Genomic DNA, 13,900 nt, shown 5'->3' on the forward strand with positions numbered 1-13,900 from the left:
GCGTTGCACAGTACGTGGCAGGATAGTAGATAATGACTTCCACCGGCTCTATCATGACGAAAGACGGGCCGCCACTCGGCCTGTAGCTATAGCACGATATTCAGGCATCAAATGAAGAGCATGGAATAGTTAGCAGGTCTGTGTGGATAAGACGAATGACGTAAGAAGCCGTCTAGCTCGTTGACCAACTGGAAGATCCTTGTCGCAAAAAATATATATATATATATCTAAACAGAAACATCGCATAGCCAGGCTCACCGGCTTCCTATCGCAAAAGTCCGGCCAGCGATGGGTGCACTCCTCTCGATTCCAGTGCTATCATATCTGCTGATACCGTCCATGTCTTCGTATGGAACGAGCCTGAACCTGATCTTCTTCTACCTCACATGGACGACACTCGTTCTCTCCCACGGCCCGTTGAAAGTTGAGCTTGTCGGTACTACGGCCGTCCGATTGATATTTTACCTCATACCGTCCGTCCTGTTCTTCTTATTCGATATCCTAATTCCCTCTGCCTCGGTGGTGTTGAAGGTATACGGCAAAGACGGCCTGCCACAAGGGAAGAAGAAGAAATATGGCAGTTCGGAGCTTAAGGTGGCTGGCTGGGCTATATTCAATTTGATTCTGGGCATAGCAGTACAGGGACTTATTGAATTTGTTCTGACGAGAGTACTGGGGGTGAAGAGTCGGCTGAAAGTGACGACGAAGCTGCCTCTGCCGTGGGATATTATCAAGGGAGTGGGGAGGGCGCTGATAATTCGGGAGGTATGTTTACAAGCTGCTCTTCATAGACGGCCAAAGACTGACGTCTTATCCAGATACTGCAATACCTTGTTCATCGCTATGCTCTGCATTCATGGACACCCTTCCAGCAATATCATAACGACTGGTACCATTCGATACACACTCCGTACCCGCTAACAGCTTACTACGACCACCCGGTCGCATACTTACTTCGGCACTTCCTTCCTACATTCCTGCCAGCAGCAGCATTCAGATGTCACCTGCTGACATACATGCTCTATCTCAGTATTGTATCATTAGAGGAAACGTTCGCGCATTCGGGGTATAAGCCAATGCCAACGAGTTTCTTTATTGGCGGTATAGCTAGACGAGTGGACCTGCATCTCTTGCATGGGGGGCATGGCAACTATGCGCCTTTGGGGATAATGGATTGGTTATTTGGAACATCTATAGGGGACGAGTTGGAAGATGATATTCCAGAGCAGTCTAACGGCGAAAGCATTGCCGAGAAGTTTGTTGAAAAGAAGCCAAGGCGAAGCCACCGCCGGAAGACCAGAGAAAATGTACACTAACTAATGAAGTTATTATTATTCTTGGATAAAACATTTAATGTTTCTTGATACCAAATGATAAGTGGAGGTGAAAGAACCAAAATGCCATCCAGTCATTGCGATTTTATTGGTAATAGTGACATGTTTATGAGCGGTTTGTAAAGTAAAAGGTAAATAGGGGAGTGTATTTGACAACGGGTAGAGATATAGGTATGTGGTATGGGATATTCGATCAGGAAGACAGATCTCGCTCATGTCAGAAGGTGGAGAAGAAACAGAGAAAGAGGTTGCTTGTTTGGTCGTCATCGGTTTTGTTTGTATTATATTGCAGGGTGTCTGGAATATTGCAACCAAGGCCCTTGATTTCTTTGGAAATTTTGATATTTCGGTGGGAAACACGCCATATCGGTGTGACGGAGGAGCATAGCTTTAAAGAACGCAAGAACATACACACGTCAAGTTGAGGGCGTTGTGTTGCATATTCCCTCCCTGGCAACATACAAGGAATCTCCGCTTAGTGAAAAGAAGAGAGAACAGAAGACATTATTTTAACGGCCATGAAACCACCACACTCCCGAATCTACCACTTCATCTCATGGGGTCTGTCACCCTTCCGTAGGCTGAAGCTGGAGGCAAGGTAGCTGTCGAGGAACTCCTCCTTCTTGATGATGGCCAAAAGGGCCGAATCGACGGCCTTTTGGTCGCTGGCACGTTCGCTTGTGATCTTCTTCGTCTTCTATATGGGGAAGCAATACATATCAGCAATTGTCCTCTATTCCGCTTTGTCCGCCACAAAGATTCCCGTTGTACATACCTCAGGTGCTTCTCCTTGCTTGAAGAAAGCCTCCTCTCCCTTCTTCTCAGTGCTCTTGCCGGCGGTGAAATATCCGGGCTGAGAGACCTTCTCCAAAGTCTTCTCGTCAAGGCCGGTCAGCTTGACGGATGCGCTGGTGGCAATGACATATCGGGCATTGACTCGTCGGAGTGGGACACCGTTGAGCTTGTAGGGACCGGTAACGAGGAGGACACCCTGTGGGAGGTGCTTGAGGAGGACAACACGCTTGCCACGGAAACGGCCAGCGAGGAGGATGAGGATAGTGCCCGGCTGGAGACTGGCGCGTGGCTTAGCGGGGTTGACGGACTTGCGAACCTGTAGTTAAACGTCCATGTCAGTAACCACAGTCTTCCACAATTCGTGATATTTATATATCAAAAATATATATCGAAATATATATTTATATTTTGCCGTTCCAATTGTATATCGCAATTCTCTTGGAAATTGGGAGATATTATCGCCAAAAACAGCAGATTCTCCTCTCGGCTGCTCCTCGAGCATTTGCAAAACGACTGCAACAGGGCGTCGACGCTGGTATACTGACTTTCTTTGGCTGAGGCTCGTCATCAACAGGATACCACTTCTGTGCCTTTTGGGCCGGGACGTTCCTCTCGCCCTTTCCGAACTTCTTCGTCTGGCCAGACGCCGACATGTTGGCTTTATGTGACGAAGATTTGGGAAACGAGAATTGCAAGACTGCGGGATTCCCGGGGGTGGTCGACGGCGACGGTGGGTGGTGGTGGTTTTTGTCGTTGTTGAAGATCTGGAAGTTCGAAGTTCGACTTCTCGCTTTGCGCTTGTTCGATATTTTGTGGGAAGCGCACAAAGTGCCCTAGTTCTAGCCGAGGGCGCTAGGCCGCTTTGGGACGGTTTCGGCATTTAATTTCTCCGAATGAGTAAGACAGAGTCTGTTATTAATTAATTAGTCAGTTTAATCCTTAGTCAGCAGCGCTTGGACCAGCCAGCAGCCAGAAGAAGCAACAACAAGCAGAAAGTCAAGCGAACCAACGACAAGGACGAGACTGGCGGGAAGCAGAAGACGAAGACGAAGAAGAAGAAGAAGCAGACGAGAAGACGAAACGACGAAGCGGACATGTCGATAGCACCGATTATCACCTTCAAGGGTGGCATCTGCGAACTAGATGTGCGTTTTCTGTGCATGGCTGAGCTGTAAAGGTGCTAACAGGCAGACAGACCTCCGTTACCCCCAACGCCGTCAAGGCTCGGCCTACGCCCGGATACATCTACCTCTACTCAGAAGATGACCTTGTCCATTTCTGCTGGCGGCCGCGTTCGGCGCCCATAGATCAGCCGGAGCTCGACCTGGTCATGGTGCCTTCCGACGGAACCTTCACGCCATACAAACCCACCAGCGCCCAGAGACCGTCCAACCCCGAACGGCCCACGAACGGCAGAATATACGTTTTGAAGTTTGCTTCCAGCTCGCAGAGACACCTTTTTTGGCTGCAATCTCGGAGTCAGCATGAGCAGGGTAATCCAGCGTGGTTCAGCGCGCGAGATCTAAAGCTGGGCCAGATCGTCAACACCCTGTTGCAGGGCGAAGATATCGATGTGCAAGACGCCATTGACAGCCTGCCCAGGGGAGACGGTGGTAATGATGGTGGTGATGATGACGAGACCATGGAAGACGTAGAGGGAACAGACCATAGCCCCGAGAGACGACGACATGGTGGCAGCGGAGGTGCCGGGCCTGGTGCTACGGGCGGTGACATACGAGAAGAAGGTCAAGAATCAAGAGAGGGGGGAGCAGATGGCGGACGAGCGTAGGTATTACTCTCGGCACAGCATTTTCTCTTTTGTTGCATCTCTTGCTATCCTCCCTGCTGCTCTGTTTATGATCTAGAAAACTCAGAGCATTACCAGAGCCTGCGTATAGTTTTGATGTTATGCCAGTTACGTTATTTGACTTTTGGCTGTATACGCCCAACATTTAAATCTGTGTTTTCTTTTTGTTTTGTTTTGCTGCGTGCCGAATATATGTATTTTGCTTATTTCTTCAGCTGCGTGCACAATACTAACTTGAGAGCTCATAGTGCCGCCGGTTCGGATCCCTCCTCCGTTGTACAAAACTTCCTTCAGTCCTTGCAAGGCAATAATAGCCAGCAAGAGACGACAGAATCGCGGTACACGACTCTTGCCGATCTGCTATCGACCCCATCGACCCTACCTTTCCTTGAATCGGCAGACGAGAGCGCTCTCAACCAGCTGCTCAGTTCTCTTCCCGAGTCGTTGCAGCTCCTCTCCAAGCAAAATAACAACGCACCAGTCGAGCGTATTAGCGTCGACAAGAAACGTAACGCCCTCCGTAAGGTCCTTCGCTCTCCACAGTTTGCACAGAGCCTGGGTAGCCTCACCATGGCCATCAGAGACGGAGGACTTCCCAGCATTAGTGACGCACTCAAGATCCCGGTCCAGAACGGCGGTTTCATGCGTCGCGGTGGTGTCCCGCTGGGAGGAGGAGAGGCAGTCAAAGCGTTTGTCGAAGGCGTCCGGCAGCAAGTAGAGGACAACCAAAAGGGTGATAGCATGGAGACAGACTGAGATAGCGGCTTTCAACGGTCCCTATCTTTCAGATCTTCACGAATAGCTCTATCTCTCCCCTGGACCAGCCGTCTTAGCTTAGCCCCAAGCCCCCAACCCCTGATGCGAACAACCAGTGCCATCGAAGAGATGCTCTGATTAGCTGGCTACAAGGCCGCTAGTTATTCTTAGAAACAACTCCATGTCCAATTCGTGAAGGACAAATGATTCTCCAAGCCACTCTCATCGTCGTATCTGTATTATGTATCTGTATTACCCATATATAATCTGCACTTTCGCGTGTAATTTATGTGTATGTAATTCAATTACGCAACTCGTCACTCTTCTCAGCCACGATCTCGCCAAAACTGACAGGCGAATTTAGATCCTGGGGAAGACGCAAAGCACGCTCGTTGTCAACTTCGTCTGCTGCAGAGCTGAAGGGGTTCGTCTCTGGAAAACACCCAGCTAACAACTTCTTTGTCCTCCCGCTGCTTTACGCCCATCTCGCACCAGTGTTGCAGCACTTGCCAACGCTGCGTGTGCAGGACCTGCTCTCGACCTAGTTCCTTCGTCTCGCCTACGACCTGGACAACGCGCGGTCCATTCACCCGCCAGATTTTTGACCGCGTCCTGTTGCTGGCCAGGGGAGCCCGCTCATAGGACGTTCACTCGATACTTGCCTGGGACCGATAGCTGCAATGTCTACGAATCGATGAGCAGAAGCGCCAATAACAAATGGCTCCGTCCGAGAACCCCAGCTACGATGCGAATAACCAGTCCGGCAGCCATTCGATACCCCTCCAAGACCTTTCAAGACCCCCGGGTACGGTGATCGCAGATGGCGCTGGACGCCGGGCGAGGAGTGCTACGATTGAAGATGAGCTGCCGGGGAGGCAGACCTCTGTTCAGGGAATACGCGCTATAGGCAGGCCCCTTTCGCGACGGTACGAGCGGATTGCAGAGAACTCGCCTACAGGAGACGGGAGAGCTGATGGCCCTGACAACTTCGAATCTGTCAGTCTGTCTAATGATGCTGGGCCGTCAGGCTTTGATCATGCTTCGTTTCACCAGAGTACTATTGGATTGAGCTTCGGGCCCCAGCAAGTTCGACATTCGGGATCTTCTACGGCGTTCAGTGGACAGGTCGGAAGGAGTGATGATAACAGCTATTTCGGTGCTTCTGAGGATACGGTGGGCCAGAATGGATCGGGATCGTTCGCCGGGGAGAATGATTCGTTACCCCTTACGGATTCTCGATATTTACAGCCAATTAGCGGCGCTTCTGTCCCGGATGCACAGGCCCAGGTCAAACGGAATTCCAATGAAGGCCGAAGTGTTCATTTTGCTGGAAGTGCTACAGGAGGCGGTTCTCACCTGGGAGATGACTTAGAGGGCGGTCTTCGGTCGGGGCGAAGCAGCGTACGGAACTCACATCGATCTGCTACAGGGCGGCTTTCACCCTCTCCTTCTCCTTCATCAGCTTTGTCTAGGGCAAGCTCCATGATGAGAATGGTCTCTCAGCGTGTTGTCAACCTAAGTAATGAACCGGAGGTTATCGAAAGTGTTATGAGACAGAAATCAGTACTTAAGCATGCCCGCATGGATGAACCCCCCTCTTTACCCGCCATGTTAGAATATGCGCATGATGTTGCTTCCTCAGAGACCTTAAATGAGGGGGGGCCAGAAAAAAGGCCTCCAAAGCCAAAACGGAAACATGGACATCCGGCCATAAGTCCATTAAGGGGTAAAGCATTGGGCATATTCTCGGCAGACAACCCGGTCAGGAAATGGCTGTGTGAACTCCTGGTGCATCCCGCAACGGAGCCAATAATTCTGATTCTTATCATTATCCAGACAATTCTACTAGCCATCGAATCCTCCGTTCACACTGGCCGGAAAGGAAGCTGGTCTTCTCCCGTTATCGACATCCTCTTCCTAGCAATTTTCATCATATATACCCTTGAATTGATAGCCAGGACCATCGTTTCGGGATTCATTCTCAACCCTGAAGAATACAGTACCCTTGACCGTTCAGCAGGGTTTCGGAATGCTGTAATGATAAAAACAAGAGAGCTGTTTTCGTTGCAGCGGCAGCCATCAACAAAGAAACCTGCAGATCCTCAGCAAATGTCTATTATCAGATCATTTACCACGATGCAACAACAAGCAGATGAAGTTGGAGATGGTCGACAACAGCAGCGTATCCGGCTTGCCCGCCGAGCTTTTCTACGACATTCATTCAATAGGCTGGATTTTCTAGCCGTTGTGTCATACTGGATTGCATTTGCTTTGTCCGTCTTGTCCATCGACACAAACCACCACATTTACATATTTAAAATGCTAAGCAGTCTCCGGATCCTTCGTCTTCTTGCTTTGACAAGTGGAACAACTGTATGAATTCTAGTTATCCCTTTCCAGATTATCCATTCCGTATTGCTGCTAACGCTTTTCTAGGTGATTCTTCGAAGTTTAAAAAAAGCAGCACCTCTTCTAGTCAATGTTGCCTTCTTTATATGCTTTTTCTGGCTTCTCTTTGCCATCATCGGAGTCCAAAGCTTTAAGTCTAGTCTTCGTCGAACTTGTGTCTGGGTGGATCCATTGGGTGTAAGCAATTTCACCTTCAACCAAGCTCCGGATACAGTTCAGTTCTGTGGAGGCCACCTAGACAATGTCACTGGCCTAGCTAAACCCTGGATCCATGCCAACGGGAGAAACGGAACGACCACTCCAAAAGGGCATCTCTGCCCCCAGGGGTCTCTATGCATCGAGGGCAGTAATCCATATGCAGGCACCATAAGTTTCGACGATGTGTTGCACTCTCTCGAACTTGTGTTCGTTTTAATGAGCTCAAATACCTTTTCCGACCTCCTTTATTTTACCACAGACAGCGATTACCTTGCTGCCTCCCTCTTCTTCATTGCCGGCTTCATCTTCCTGAGTTTATGGCTCGTCAACTTGCTAGTGGCTGTTATCACTTCGTCCTTTCAAGTTATCCGAGAAGAAAGCAAGCGAAGCGCTTTTACTGCTGATAGAATCGACGATGTTGGACCAGAGGACACGTCTTTTCGCAGAGTCAGCAAACTAAAACGGCTCTTTAACCGGACAAACTACCTTTGGATCGGCATAATAGCATTCGGCCTAATAGTTCAATGCCTAAGGAGCTCCTCGATGAGCTCTAACCGAAAAGAGCTTATTGATAGCACGGAATCTGCCGTCACCGTCATCCTGTTTATCGAAATTTGTTTCCGCATTGGGGTAGATTGGCGAAATTTCTTTAAATCCCGGCAGAACTGGGCTGATCTCATCCTTGCCATCATCACAATGGTGATGCAAATCCCCCCCATCCGCTCGTCGGGCAGTGTCTACGCAGCATTATCCATCTTCCAGGTACTCCGTGTGTATCGGATAGTACTGGCCTTTTCGTTGACGAGAACCCTTATCATGACTGTGTTTAGCAACATCGTTGGTCTATTTAACCTCATTATCTTCGTGTTTTTGATCACTTTTCTCACCTCCATATTTGCTGTCCAATTGTTCCGTGACCAGATACCTGCCATGGACTCAGATGGTGAAGTTACTCGAACTACATTCTCCAATATATATAACTCGTTCCTGGGGATGTATCAGATCCTCTCCAGCGAGAATTGGACCTCGATTCTATATTCGGCTACCGAAGCTAATAGCCCTAGAGGCACAGCCTGGATTTCAGCAGCCTTTTTCATCATGTGGTTTGTGCTCGCTAACTTCGTCGTGCTGAACATGTTTATTGCTGTCATCCAGGAAAGTTTTGATATTTCTGAAGATGAGAAACGGCTCTATCAAGTCAGAGCATTCTTGCAACAGAAGCAAGTGAGCGAATCATCCCATGGGAATCTTGCCTTGTCCAGCATATTTAAGTTTGGCCGTGGCCGTGAACGATATCGAGACCCACTTGATCATGGTCCTGCTGCACTTGAGATGCTTCTAAAAGAAGCTGTGGTTCAAGACTTCTTAGACGAGACATCACCCCTACGGCCCATGGAAACCCAGCCTACTGAACACCCGCCGGAACAACAGGCAGTGCAGCCAGGATTCTTTTCCCGTATCTTCAACAAGTTAACAGAGCGTGTGTTGAACAGGGAGCCGAACCCCTTTTATTCGAAACTCAAGTTTTCAAGGGACCATGACGAACTGGACCCGGCAGCAATGGCAAAAGAAGTCCTCTCAGCTGCTGAACAAAGAAAACGAGCCCAACGACAATACCTCCAAAGATACCCAAAGTACAATGTTTCTCTCTATATTTTTACGCCCTCTAATCCTATCCGCCGAATTTGTCAACGAATGGTAGGACCGGGCCGTGGAAAATCCCGTATTGAAGGGGTGGATCCATACAAGCCAGTGTGGTACCTTTTTTCAGCATTCATATACGCTGCCATTGTTTCAATGGTGTTAATCGCTTGTATCTGCACTCCATTGTACCAACGCACGTACTTTGAGACCCATGGCCCCGGCATCCACAATTGGTTCGTATGGACGGATCTATGGTTTGCCATTCTTTTCAGTGTTGAGGCTGTTATCAAGGTGATAGCAGACGGCTTTTTCTGGACACCAAATGCCTACTTCCGTGGATCCTGGGGCTTCATTGATGGCATTGTCCTTATCACTTTATGGGTGAACGTTGTGGCTGCTTTGTACAAGACGGGCGACGTATCGCGAGTCGTTGGTGCGTTTAGGGCACTCAGAGCATTAAGGCTGTTGAATGTCAGTGAGAGCGCAAGAGAAACGTTCCATTCCGTAATAGTAATGGGTGGATGGAAAGTCATTTCGGTACGTGGCACGTAGCACCCAATTACAGTATAGTGACTAACAGAGTGTCTATTAGGCTGCTTTTGTTTCCATGAGTTTCCTCATTCCATTCGCCATTTATGGCTTGAATCTTTTCAATGGACAAATGAAACAATGCAACGACGGGGATTTCGGCTATGTTTCCCTGGCACATTGTGTTGGCGAATATAAAAGCTCTCAATTCCAATGGCAGGTACTTGCTCCTCGAGCCGTACACAACCCATTTTACAGCTTCGACAACTTCGGAAGTTCTCTTTTCATCCTTTTCCAGATTGTGTCTCAGGAAGGGTGGACTGATGTGTTATGGAATGCCATGAGTATCACTGGCGTGGATAAACAGCCTCAGCCGTTTTCATCCCAAGCGAACGGCTTATTCTTTGTGGTGTTCAACCTGCTCGGTGCAGTTTTCGTCCTTACTCTGTTCGTCTCTGTCTTCATGCGAAACTATACGGAACAAACCGGCGTGGCCTTCTTGACGGCAGAACAGCGGTCGTGGCTGGAATTGCGCAAGCTTCTGAAGCAGATATCCCCTTCTAAGCGGTCTCTTAACAAAGACAATAACAAATTCAAAGCGTGGTGCTATCGCGTTGCGGTGAAAAAACATGGGAGATGGGCTAGGTTTATCACGGGGTTACTCCTGGTCCACCTCGTTCTCCTGGTTCTCGAATTTTACCCGGAAGTTGATTGGTGGGAGAAGACAAGAGATGCCCTGTTCCTCTTCCTCACCCTATTCTATATCGCAAACGTTGTCATCCGTCTTGTCGGCCTAACTTGGTCTCGGTTCCGCCGCAGCTCATGGGATCTCTACTCCATTCTATCAGTAGTAGGGACCTTTATCACGACACTACTTGCCCTGATCAATGATAAAAGCATAGTCTTCGCCCAGCTTCATAAACTATTCCTGGTATCCATTGCACTTCTCATTATACCACGCAACAATCAACTTGACCAGCTCTTCAAGACTGCTGCGGCTAGTTTGACATCAATCGGTAACCTGTTGGCCACCTGGTTTATCCTTTTCCTCGTTTACGCCATAGCATTGACTCAGATTTTCGGCTTGACCAAATTCGGGGGCTCTGAAACGGGAAATCTCAATTTCAGAAGCGTACCAAAAGCGCTAATCCTTCTATTCCGCATGAGTTGTGGTGAAGGGTGGAATCAAATTATGGAAGACTTCGCAACGATGGAGCCTCCTTACTGCACACTAGGCGAGAATTTCTACAGGAGCGACTGTGGCAGTGCCGCGTGGGCTCGAACGCTGCTTATTTCATGGAACATTCTGAGCATGTACATCTTTGTCTCTCTATTTGTTTCGCTCATCTTCGAAAGCTTTTCCTACGTCTATCAACGAAGTAGTGGCCTGTATGCGATCAGCAGAGATGAAATCCGCCGTTTCAAACAGGCGTGGTCTACCTTTGATCCTGACGGAACGGGGTATATTTCAAAGGAGGCCTTCCCAAGGCTTTTAGGGGTAAGTCTCATCCCGTTTGTTCAATTGAATTTCAATTCAATGGTTTGTTAACGCTTTATACGTAGGAACTTTCCGGTGTGTTCGAGATGCGTATATACGAAGGGGATTTTACAGTCGGCCGCATTCTGGAAGACTGTCGTGTTAACGTTCGAGAATCAGAAATATCGCATGCTCGATCTGTGGGTGAACTAGATCTTAAGAAGCTTATGCTCCGTCTTTCCCATCTCCCTGTTGCCGAAATACGCAAAAGACGTGCACGCTTGAACGCCTTTTATGAGGAAGTGCTAGTCTCATCTGATCCAGAACGAGGAATATCTTTTACTTCATGTCTTATGATCCTTGCCCATTACAATGTTATCACTGACAGCAAGAGTTTGAGGTAAGCTTTGTGTTTTTTTGGTGATCCACTCTGCTTGTGGGAACTTAACAAGCTAACAACGGAATCCAGGCTGGAAGAGTTCCTACGGCGACGTGCCCGTCTACAGCGAGTCGAAGAAGCCGTCCGCCGAAACGTGGTCGTTGGATTCTTCAACACGCTCTATTGGTCAAGGCGATTCCGACAACGTATCCAAGCACGTCATGACTCTCGCCTGGTCTCGGTACCACAGTTCTCTGTTCCGGAGATATATGTCGAGGACGAGGACGGCCACATGGACGAGGATCAATCGAGACGAGCATCAGAAGACCGTGCAAGATCCCCAGAAGGGTCCCCAAGCCGGAAAGCCCCACGCATCGCTCTTCCAAAGATCGAGACCAACATGTTTGGCGACGAGGCTCATAGGCTCCCGTCACCCACACATTCCGACTGGGGTAACTTCAATCCTTCTCTGACGCCTCAAAGTCCTACTGCCCCGTATGATAGCAGCGTGCCTCGCGATGAGTCGGGTGAAGGGCATGGCCACCAACGCGGTGACAGTTCTGTGAGCGTACAAGGCGTGCTGGACTCCTTCGATCACTCCGTATGGGGCGAGAGTATCAGACGAAGCTTCACCCGTCGTCGGTCCCACGGCTCAGCGGGCGAGTAGGCGCAGTCACCCAGCCTTTACTTTCACCTTTCTTCTTCGACTTCTTTTACCCTCGAGTTACCTCTACTACCAACGTGAAAACACCTATCAACCCCCTTGTGGATACTCCCCTTAGTATGGGGAAATGCAGAAACGACAGACATGACCAACTCATCCGGGGAAACCAAAAAAAACAAACAAACCATGAACCAGTCCCAAAATGCAAAAACTAAAAAAAAAAAAAAAAGACTTGGTCTCTGTTCCGCCTATACAGTAATGCATATGAGACCTCCCCTGATAGCAGCGAAAACGGGATCTCATGGGAGTTCTTGTTCGAGTTTTTCTTCTCCTTTCTTCCCCCCCTTTTCTTCATTTCTTGTTAACGGACGAGACGCTTTGATTTTTCCCTCCCGCCCCCTTTTTATTACCATGTTCTTTTCTTGTATATGTGCTGATAACTCCAACTTGTTCCCATCCTTTGATTCACCTTTTTTCTTTTTTTTTTTTTTTTCCCCAGCGTGGAAGTATTCTTGACGGTTTGACAAGTTGTTTACTAGAGCTTTGGGAGTTTTCTTTGCTATTAGCTATCATATTCCTGTTTCCCCCGTTGCAGATTCGCCGCATAGACACACATCCTTCCATCCAAGTGCAGCGCGTGTGTTCGGCCTCGCCTTAGACAGCTGTTTGTTTGTTTTTTCACTTTTTGGTGTATATACCATATAGTTAGCCTTCACTTCCACCCTGCCAATAATTCCTAATAATAGTTTCCTGGCATCATGACTGTCTGACTGCCTGGCTCGTACTCCGTACAAGCAACCGGCCTAGCAGCGAGTTATTGCTATCTCCTTCGTGAGCCCGAAGATCAAACACGCAGAGATTCGTAACCAGCTCCATCCAAAACCGCGGACCGGTCAGCCCTCAGACAGGCCCAGCCAGCGGACCGCCCTGGCGCTGGGGAAGGTGGCTGAGCCGGAGACGAGTCTATTAGCTACTTGCTATTAACTCATCTAACTCTCTTCCCTAGACGCAGCGAGGCGGGAGAGAAAGGGGCTTGCCTGGCCCTCTCTGGCCTCTCCCCCCGATATATGTATAACGAAGGCCCGCCAACCAAGCTGATATCACTCTCATCCCAGGCAAATAGTCGCACAGCCGCGGCCAATAAACGACCCGGGAAATCACGAAACCGCCCAATGGCAGGCTGCGTCTCCTGCCGGGCCCTGGATCCCACATGGACCGGGGGGTGGAATTGAAACTAAACTGGTCCGTCCATGGCAGGGTTGCTTGCTTGTGCCAGGGCGAGGCCGGTTTCTCTGCAGAAGAGTGTCTTAGGTGCCTGGGAGCAGCTCGAGACGGGGCGGGGGGGAACCAGACGAGCAGCAGAAACGAGACGGCGAGAGAGAGAAGCAGAAGAAACAAGGCCCGTTGGTGGTGCCGTGGACGGCGGTTATCCATCTGCTCCGTCGCCAACGGCTGTTAAGCTGGCCTGGCGGGCGATAACCATTTGATACATGGCCGTGTGTGGCCCGCGAGGGCGAGGAAGATGAGAGATCCACTGCAGGTATCATGATCTACGCGGGCTCGTTTCATCCTCGACTCCCGCTTTTCCTCATGTCTCTCGCCCCTGCATGCATGATGGCATCTTCGTCTGCTTCCTCTGACCTGTTTCGTCTCCGGTGCTGCTGCTGAAGTCGCGCGTCTTCCTGTCTGCCCGTTCTCTGGTTGCGATTCAGCTAGTCGGCCGTTGCTTTTTCACCCAACCAGGCAGCGATCGATTCTGCGATATACTACTTAATTACGGCTCAGCGTTGCCGAAATATACACTTATTATACATATATACTCGTATATATACAAAGCTGCTCCCTGCGCGACCCTCTGAGAGGGCCCTTCTCCGTCCCTCTTCTCTCCTTCTCCTGGCTGGGAACCGCT

General features: G+C 49.4%; 6 protein-coding genes across 6 annotated transcripts; 5 read left to right on the plus strand and 1 right to left on the minus strand.

Moving 5' to 3' along the window:
* Nucleotides 1–288: 288 nt before the first annotated feature.
* Nucleotides 289–921, plus strand: ARB_02809 (uncharacterized protein; the record flags this gene model as incomplete). The annotated part of the gene is made up of 1 exon (XM_003010866.1): nt 289–921. The coding sequence occupies one exon, from the start codon at nt 289–291 to the stop codon at nt 919–921; it is 633 nt and encodes a 210-aa protein (XP_003010912.1).
* A 248-nt stretch (nt 922–1,169) lies between these two features.
* ARB_02810 (uncharacterized protein) lies at nt 1,170–1,722 on the plus strand (the record flags this gene model as incomplete). The annotated part of the gene is made up of 2 exons (XM_003010867.1): nt 1,170–1,307; nt 1,498–1,722. 2 exons carry the CDS (start codon nt 1,170–1,172, stop codon nt 1,720–1,722), a joined length of 363 nt encoding a protein of 120 aa, XP_003010913.1.
* Nucleotides 1,723–1,875: 153 nt separating this feature from the next.
* ARB_02811 (uncharacterized protein) lies at nt 1,876–2,697 on the minus strand (the record flags this gene model as incomplete). The annotated part of the gene is made up of 3 exons (XM_003010868.1): nt 1,876–2,031; nt 2,110–2,445; nt 2,473–2,697. 3 exons carry the CDS (start codon nt 2,695–2,697, stop codon nt 1,876–1,878), a joined length of 717 nt encoding a protein of 238 aa, XP_003010914.1.
* Nucleotides 2,698–2,780: 83 nt separating this feature from the next.
* ARB_02812 (uncharacterized protein) lies at nt 2,781–3,918 on the plus strand (the record flags this gene model as incomplete). The annotated part of the gene is made up of 3 exons (XM_003010869.1): nt 2,781–2,859; nt 3,057–3,274; nt 3,307–3,918. The coding sequence occupies 3 exons, from the start codon at nt 2,781–2,783 to the stop codon at nt 3,916–3,918; spliced, it is 909 nt and encodes a 302-aa protein (XP_003010915.1).
* A 210-nt stretch (nt 3,919–4,128) lies between these two features.
* Nucleotides 4,129–4,692, plus strand: ARB_02813 (uncharacterized protein; the record flags this gene model as incomplete). The annotated part of the gene is made up of 1 exon (XM_003010870.1): nt 4,129–4,692. The coding sequence occupies one exon, from the start codon at nt 4,129–4,131 to the stop codon at nt 4,690–4,692; it is 564 nt and encodes a 187-aa protein (XP_003010916.1).
* A 717-nt stretch (nt 4,693–5,409) lies between these two features.
* ARB_02814 (uncharacterized protein) lies at nt 5,410–12,206 on the plus strand (the record flags this gene model as incomplete). The annotated part of the gene is made up of 6 exons (XM_003010871.1): nt 5,410–7,065; nt 7,129–9,480; nt 9,536–10,969; nt 11,035–11,348; nt 11,418–11,889; nt 12,009–12,206. The coding sequence occupies 6 exons, from the start codon at nt 5,410–5,412 to the stop codon at nt 12,204–12,206; spliced, it is 6,426 nt and encodes a 2,141-aa protein (XP_003010917.1).
* Nucleotides 12,207–13,900: the final 1,694 nt, after the last annotated feature.

This window comes from Trichophyton benhamiae, assembly GCF_000151125.1.
Source record: "Trichophyton benhamiae CBS 112371 chromosome Unknown contig01320.20, whole genome shotgun sequence".
Classification (NCBI taxonomy): Eukaryota; Fungi; Ascomycota; class Eurotiomycetes; order Onygenales; family Arthrodermataceae; genus Trichophyton; species Trichophyton benhamiae.